The 8,424-nt window shown below is 38.1% G+C and overlaps 1 protein-coding gene across 2 annotated transcripts in view; it reads left to right on the top strand.

Moving 5' to 3' along the window:
• The first annotated feature begins 278 nt into the window (after nt 1–278).
• Nucleotides 279–8,424, top strand: part of LOC117181574 (homeobox protein abdominal-B) — a 16,646-nt gene continuing 8,500 nt past the window's right edge. For both annotated transcript variants that reach the window (XM_033374406.1, XM_033374405.1), the window contains exon 1: nt 279–2,593. In XM_033374406.1, coding sequence (XP_033230297.1) covers nt 1,561–2,593 — 1,033 coding nt within the window. In that variant the 5' untranslated portion in view covers nt 279–1,560. The remainder of the gene's footprint in view (nt 2,594–8,424) is intronic.

Below are 8,424 nucleotides of genomic sequence, written 5' to 3'. Positions count from 1 at the left end.
TGACTTATATTGACTACTTTTCATCCGCTTTCCTATCTGAAGGTACACCTTAAACGTAATCTCTCTCCGCCGAGAGTCTTTATTTCAATCGTTCCAGTTTCTCAATCAGGTACCGCTCGAATCCCAAAGAGAAGAGGATAGCTCCGCGCACAGGGTATCGCGGGATAGGACGAGCTTGTGTTAGTTTGTTTGTGTCTGGCGACTACGTGGAAGGGTGGGTGGGGAGAGTGGGACGCAGGAGGGGGTAGTTTGAACGTGGGTGCAGGGGGGAGCCGACGAGTAATCGGTGAAAAGAGGGGGGATAGGATGGGTGACGTCGCTGGTAGTTTGGTTGGGGGAACGAGCCGAGAGATCGCGCGACCGTCGTCTTTGGCTGTCGGCTCCAAGCGACTGGCAGAGCTCAGTCGACGTTCAGTTCAGTTCGGCTCAGCGAGGCCAGCGAGAAGAAAGGGGATCTTTAATGCATGTGATAGTGTGTGAGTGAAGTATTGTCCCACTCAGGACCTACTCGACCCCTTGCTACCACATTGTCTCGAGCTAGCTGAGACTACCTGCCTTTGGATACGCGGAAAGAGAAACCGAGGTTGATTCCTAGGATCAGGAACCCTCCTGACTTCAAGGTTCAATCAGTGAAAAAAGTTTTTTTTTTAACCTGACAGGTCTCTAACCGCGTGGCCTGTCAATGTTCGGTGACTTTTAGTGAGGGTGAAGCGTGTAATGATCGTGATGACTGTGATAATAGTTGACCTAGAGTTATGAAATGCGGGTTAATCGTCTTAGACAATTTAAAGTGAAACCTAAAAGTGAAGGTCTCGTTGTTACTCTGACCCTTGATATAGAGAGGGTAACGATTGCCAAGTGTCAAAGTGACATTTCCATGTGTGTTTTTCGATGCGAAATGTCATCGGATATCTCTACCCCCCTCAGTTATTGCGAACGTTTGAGCTGACTGACTCAAATGTCCCATCCTCTTGAATTATCGAGACCAACATATTAAAGTGTATCGTGTACTTTGCTTTTTGTTTCAATCGCCCTGTGCTTACTTCAACCTGGACCAATTTGAAACCTGATCTCCACACGTGACACTGGACTCTACTCGTTCGTCGACCTGCCTGGATTTTTCATCAACGCTACATCGTTATCTCGGTCCGCCGGACTTGCCTTTGGCGCTCTTACTCGTCCCGCCGTGTATCCACCCCTCCACCTGTCTGCTGCCCCCAACCTACATCCAACCCGTGACTCCCTCTCGCACTCTACCTATCCCCACCTACCTTTCGCACGCGCTTCCTTTATTTACCTCACCACCGACGACGACGATGACGACGACCTCCTGGTGAATCTCAATCGCCATCCACTCGTCGACAACCCCGCGCTTCGCGGAATCTCGTTTTTTTCTCATCACAATCGATATCGCGGTCGTCGTTATAATACCGGAAATTCACGGCCACTATTTGCACCATCACCGATCACGTGGCTTGCTCAACGGCGACGCTGTACGACAATGTGCACGCCGCGCCGCTGTGCGGCTCCGGCGTGGGCCACCCTGGCTCCGTCACGCCAATGGGGACAGCCACCGGAACGGGGAATTCCACCGGGTTGACCTGGTGGGCCATGATGCCCGGTACCCCCTACGAAGACAGTCCGCCACCTGTAGCCCCGACTTCAGCTCTTGCATCAATTCAGCAGCAGAATTCATCGGTAGGCTCTCACCAGCAGGCCGCGACACCGACTTCGCCAGGAGCACCAGCCTCTGCATCGACAGCTCCACCTCCACCCACAGCCAGCGCGAGCTCGACCTCGCCGAGCGCCTCCTCGGTAGCGAGCAACAGTGCCGCAGGACCCCTTCACATACCCGCGAAAAGGTTAACGGCAACACCAGCAGGTTCGACCTACGGGGACGTCACCTGCGTCGAACCCTCAGGGACTCCTGGTGCCGGAGCTGCAGGGGTGATTCGACACTCGCACTCCTCGTCAGCTGGTTCCCAGGGCGGTTGGAGTTACAGTCCACATCATCCACAGGACACCCACTACTCCTCCTCTACCGGGACGGAATCTCTAAATCATCACCAGGCGTACGGAGGCGCTAATCCTCCCACCTACTACAACCTGGCAGCGGACCCTACTTCAACTTCCGGCTCCTCCAGGGACAACCGGAAGAGCGGCGCAACCCTGAGTTTCTGGTCACCTGCAGCAGCCACTTCGGCTGCTGGTTCCACCTCCGACTACAAGGACTACAAGTCCTACAACTCGGCGGGGGGAGTCGCTACCACAACCTCGTCGACCGGAGGCTCGTCCTCCGGAGTAGCCGGCACCACGGATCCCGCAGTGTCATGTCATCAGAGCTTCTCGCAGAGTTGGTGTAACTATCCCCCCTACACAACGGCGAGGCATCATCATCCAGTTGACACGGTGGGCCATCACCATGCCCACTCCCAGGCGAGTGTTTCGTACCTGACACCTTCGGCTGCAGAGGACCGGGGGAGGATGGCTGCAGCCATGGTCGCCGAAGCAGCCTTCCCACATGATAGCTACACTGGCATCAGAAACTACGGCGCGGCTGAGCCCGTTTCGAGCAGTCCGTATCCACCACCAGGTAAGCATCAATTCCTTCTTTTTTTATTTGCATAATAAAACCCCTTCTGATTACTCATAACATGATCGCCAAATTTATATCGAAAATATTTGTGTCAAAAACTGAAATGTTGCTTAATTAGATGTGGTTGAGGGTCATCCAAATAATCTCGAATTGGGTAAATCAAGTTATGGGTGGTCCTGTTTCGAAGAATCTGATTAGAGGCATAATTAGCTAAATGACTAACCGGTAGGTAGAACAGGAAACTGAGAATGTATATACATATAGACGGAGTTTAGTTGGATGTTTTAAATATTTTTTGATGTGATAAAATCCCCAAGAGTTTTTTAATAATTTGATACCAATTTCCTAACGACCTTTTTAAAAATATATATAAATAGATGGAATTAGCTATAGGGCACTGATTTCTTGATAATTTCAGATGTTAATCGCTTTAATTTAAATAACTGATCACCTTAGCCTATATCCCAAGGTGAACGATCGTTTTGTAATTGGTAGCGAAATGGCTATTTTATGCGGGTCAGGGTCGAGATGGTCGCGTCTTTCACGTACACGCGACTTCACGTAGATCTCACGCGCCACTAAAGTCGTAAAGTTGACAGTTTTCCGTCTCGTAAATTAGTACTGAAATTTTACGTTGCTCTCAGATTAACAGTTCTGGAATCATTCAGTCTACAATAGTGCGTAAACCACGTTTCTGAACAAGCAATATTGCTAATCACTATTCCATTTAACACAAGCGACTAATTAGCTGATAATATTTTGGTGGCATTTCCTCATGTCTTCCAAAACTGATTAGATAAGACTTTTTAAAATGTGTTAAATTTTAGATATTTTAAGTTTAGTTTCCAATGATTTCATCCCCTTTATTCAAAGTCTCGCTCATTAATTTGTGGATGCCTAATTTGATTCCGGATCAAAGATCATGGTCCACATTCCAAATGTGTCGATATATCGCAAAAAAAGTAAAGTCATCGTTCATTCATGCGTCTGGTCAGCCCCCTGCTCCCCTTAGCCAGGTCCCTGTAGCTCGTGAAACGTCGCATGAGCAACAACGAACGGCGGGTTTATTGGCGGCCGTAACTCGTAAACTCGCGCGCGCCTCCGATCAGCTGATCCGTTCCATGACCCTGTCTTCTATCTTTTTCTCTGAACATGCCCTTCCCGTTATACAAACTCTCTCTTTTCAACCCTTTTCCTATTCCCATCCCATACCTCCCGTCATTTTTTAAAACCTATTTCAAAACACAGTTTAAACTCTCAAAAGACAATTTAAACTCTCAAAAGATAATTTAAACTTTCAAAAGACAATTTAAACCCTTTTCAAAATCCTCGATTTCCGATTAATCTGAACAGGTTTCTATTTGTTTTTAACCGTGGGAGATAAGAAAAGGTAGGATTCTGTAAAGAGCAAAAAACGGGATTTTCATTAACAACATAACTGGGCCCTAATATAACCGCGTCATGCGTAAATATTATTTACAACTCGTAAAACATCATAATAAATAATGCTGAGGCGCCTTTTGACAGAGAGACGTTGAGCTAGGAGTGATTTATGATTAAGGTCGTTCTCAGTGCCTGTATCTAAATTTCAGTTTCAGTCGCTAATTATATCCGAGTTCCATTCCTTGAGTCAATAAAAAGTTTTTTTTTCAGTCTATAAAACTGATTGCCACCGAAAGCTACCACTTGTAAGATTCCGCAGGTTTATTATTCTTTACGCGTGCCTGGGGAGAATACGATCTGCGGCTAGAATAGTTTTTCCCGTCCCCAATAGATGGCAGCTGTAATATCTTTTAGGTCGTTCTTTCAACTTATTTCTCTTTCGTTCTTCCATCGCTTCTCACTTTGAATGCTGAGCCGGAGTTTCTCTATTTGATTACAGTTTAAAGAAAGAAACTTTAATAATTGAAAAACCAAAATAAAAAATCAATCAAAGTCCCGATTGGGCTATCATTAAAAATAGCCCTTTTGGAATTGATTGGAATATATTTAGGGCTGCATGAAATGAGAATAGTTTACATTTCACGCAATTTGTGATACACTGGAGCGTTTGAAACCTATTTGCATTATCGGAATTTTGTTTATTAGCGTAACACCGTAAATCAGAAAGGCAATAGAGGAATGACGTGACATCTTGTACTTTTTTTATTTTTTCTTGCTGACCCTCCTAATGAAAGCATTCGTAAATCAGTCTGAACAATACGATAGATATCGACTTCCCCTAAATCGGCATTACCTCTCCCAAAGCACAGTAGTCGAATATACCCCAGCAGGGTTCCCCTGGTATCCATATACGATATTCCACACAGTTGCCATCAACTGTAACTACCACACTGTCACAAGAGCGGCTGAAAAGACCCTCGCAAGGCCACTTTCAGTGTCAGTCTAGCATAGACATTTGTGGAAAAGTCTTTTCATTTTCACTTCCGAGGGTGACGAGCAGCTTCCGGAATTATTTTTCCTCTTTCAATCTTCAAGGCTCAAAGTCAAAGAGATCCGAAGGGAGACTCTGAATTATTGGGCACCGCTTAACTAATACACATATTCATTGCATTGGAATAAAACGAAACAAAAATGAAAAAAGAAAATCGATGAAAAACTTATGACTTTTATTTCAGTGAATTAATTAATAAATGAATATTCTACGAGATTGAAAAAAAATCTCTCAATATGCTAATTTCAATTAAAATGTTGAATTAATTAGAAAAATAGTCTCACGGCTTTACGTCATACGTGATGTAACTTTTTCAAATTTACATTATTGCAGCATAATAAGCGCAGACTTTCAATTATTATCTTTTTTTAGACTAGAATTTTTTCAAATGCAGTACTTTATGTATACAATAAAAAATCCGGCTATTGGGACCGAAATTTCGGTACAGGATCTTTTGCAAAAAAATATATATTTCGGTTATATTAAACTCGTTGTAAATAATCAATTATATATAGAATTTAAAATATAAACTTCACAAAAAAAGTTTTGACAAATTTGTTAATGTTTTTCATAATTTTGTACATCATTAATGTATTCAAATAATTTTATTTCGTTAATTTTATATTTGAAAGAATTAAAAAATATAAATATTTAATGTTATTCAATAATAACTTAAAAATATGAACAATAATTAGATGAGTCAACCATTTTTTTCCTAGTGCAGTTTTGAGATAGAATATAACTTGATTTTAAAATTCAAACAAATTTTTACTTAAGAATGCCGAATCTGTATCTATTTTATAAGAAAAAAAATTAAAACGAGAAATTTTTCAAATTACTAAATTTATAGAATTCAACGCAAATAAATTCAAAGAATGTTAAATAATGTAAAAATTTGGGCAATAAAATTTAAGCAATATTACGTTTCAAGACTTTAGAATGGAAAAATTTAAACTGAAAACATTCAAAATTAAAGAATTTTTCAATAAATTAGATGATTTTAAGAATGCATAATTTTCATTTATGAGACTTTCTAAGTGTTCCTGAATTTAAAATATTTTTGATAAATATATGATAAACGAAAAAATTATGAAATTATCGAAAATGTATATGTCACAAAAAGAAAAGAAAAAAATTCAGAGTGGTAGATAAAAATTTTTAATCTTAATAGATTGGTAAATATTGAACAGAAGTTTTAAGTTTTGATAATTAAATGTTACAATATTTAAAATTTTAATGTAAAATAATTTAAAACAGAAAATGTTACAGTCTTTAAAATGCAACATCTTCATTTCTAAAGGATTCTAAACTGAAATATTGAATTGGTAGGTTTAAAATAAAAAAATAAACCATTTTTTAACTGGTTTCACTAAATATTGTTTTCCAATCAATATTTTAAAATTTAAACAACATTTATAATACAAAGCATTAAAACCCCGTTAATCAATTATGTAAAACGATAAATTAAAACATAAAAAATTGCAGATTTTTTCATTTTCAAGCGATTAAAGTTTAATAATTTCAATTGTGATAGAGCTAAAAAGTTAAAAATTATAATTCAAAATTATATTAATTTCGAAATGACATCATTTTTCCGCGTTTTCAGAAACCCGAATCTGAAAAAATATCTAAAAAAATAATTTGTGAACAAAAATTCCACGGAAAATGAAAAATTCATAAAAGAAGAGAAAATTACCAAAAATGATTATTCCCGAAATTTTAAGACCCGAATTTTAAAATTTCTTTAATTATCAAATTACCGAAGATAGTAAATTCCCGAATTTTCGAATGTCCGCTAAAAGTGTACCAGTTCTTATTCTGTTAAAATGATCGAAATGAAATAATTTTGCCGAATTTTAAAAATCCCTGTGGAAACATATCGAAAAAGTAATTAACGAGACAGACATTTACCGAAAAATAAACATTTATAAAAGAAATCAAAATGAATGAAATTTTTTATTCCCAAAATTTAAAAACCCGAATTTCGAAACATCTCTACAATATCAAATTCCCGAAAATCGTAAATTACTGGATGTTCTAATTTCCGAAAATAGTCAGTTGCAAAAATTTGAAATTACTGAATCTATTAAACTGTTCAAATTTAAAATTTCGCAACATAATGAATTGTAGAATTGACAAATTTCTGTAGAAAATACCCATTATTTTTCTGTTAGAATAATCTTTCCTTTTATATGGGGCATTTATTCTCAAGTGTACTAATAAATCTTATTTTTAATTAATTAATTTTTTTTAATTTCTTCGGCAGTTTGAAATTTCGGGAATTGGATTATTTTATGTGTTCGAAAATGCAGGTTTTATAATTTTGGAAATAAATATTTTCGGCAGTTTTACTTTTTTTCGGGAATTTTCTGTTCATTTTTTTGGGATAATTCTTGTTTAGGCAATTATGTTTCCAGTATTTTGCCTCATTGAGGACCTTGATAATTTGGTAACATTATTTCATCCCGTTAAAATTCAAAAATTTTATTTTTACGGGAATCAGAATATTGGGGAATTTACTAATTTCTGGAATTTGCTATTTTCAGGAATTTATTCGTTACGGGAAATTGAAATTCCTGTCAAATTCCCAAAATTAATAGAACGAATTCTGAATTTTCACATTCTTAAACAAATTTAATTGTACATTTGAGAAAAAATACGCATTATAAAATAAAACATTGCTAAGAGTAACAAAATTATTTTTTTTAGTGTAATTTGAAAATTCGGTAACTTACTATTTTTTAAGGTTTATAAAAATTTTGACAATTTACTAATTTAGAGAATTTAAAATTTTGCCAATTCACTATTTTCGCGAATTTGGACATTCGGCAATATATCCTTGTTGGGAATTTGAAAGTTCGACAACTTAATATTTTGAGAATTAGAAAATTCGAAGTTTAAAATATCGTGAATAAATATTTCTCGTAGTTTTCCTTTCATCATTTTTGCACATTCGTCATTTTAAAAGTTCGGAAAAATTATGTCATCCCAAATTCAAATCGAAGCCAATTAGTTTGATAAACTCTATCTAATACATATCACCCAAAAAAAAATTATTTCGCACTGGACTCAGTGTTTTTATTTCTCAAAATTGATTCAATGAAAATATTCCTTACTACTCCGCCGTCTTTAAAATAAAAAATATACCTAAATAACGGGGTATTTAAAAACAGCTGGTACTATTGAATATATTGCAATCAGAATCACCCAAACCCATGGCCTGTATGCACATGGCCCTTCCGCGTGTCGACAACCGTGGGAATCCTGACCTTTGTTAAATAATTTGCATATTTCCACGTTTTAGTATGGGCAATAAATTCCTGTCGCTTAGGCAATCACAACAAGGTGAAGAGAGCGAGGGAGTTGGTGGTAGGGTGTGGGAGGGGGTAACAAA

Source organism: Belonocnema kinseyi, chromosome 10 (genome assembly GCF_010883055.1).
Source record: "Belonocnema kinseyi isolate 2016_QV_RU_SX_M_011 chromosome 10, B_treatae_v1, whole genome shotgun sequence".
In the NCBI taxonomy this organism is placed as follows: domain Eukaryota; kingdom Metazoa; phylum Arthropoda; class Insecta; order Hymenoptera; family Cynipidae; genus Belonocnema; species Belonocnema kinseyi.
This window is presented reverse-complemented; position numbering and strand designations above follow the sequence as displayed.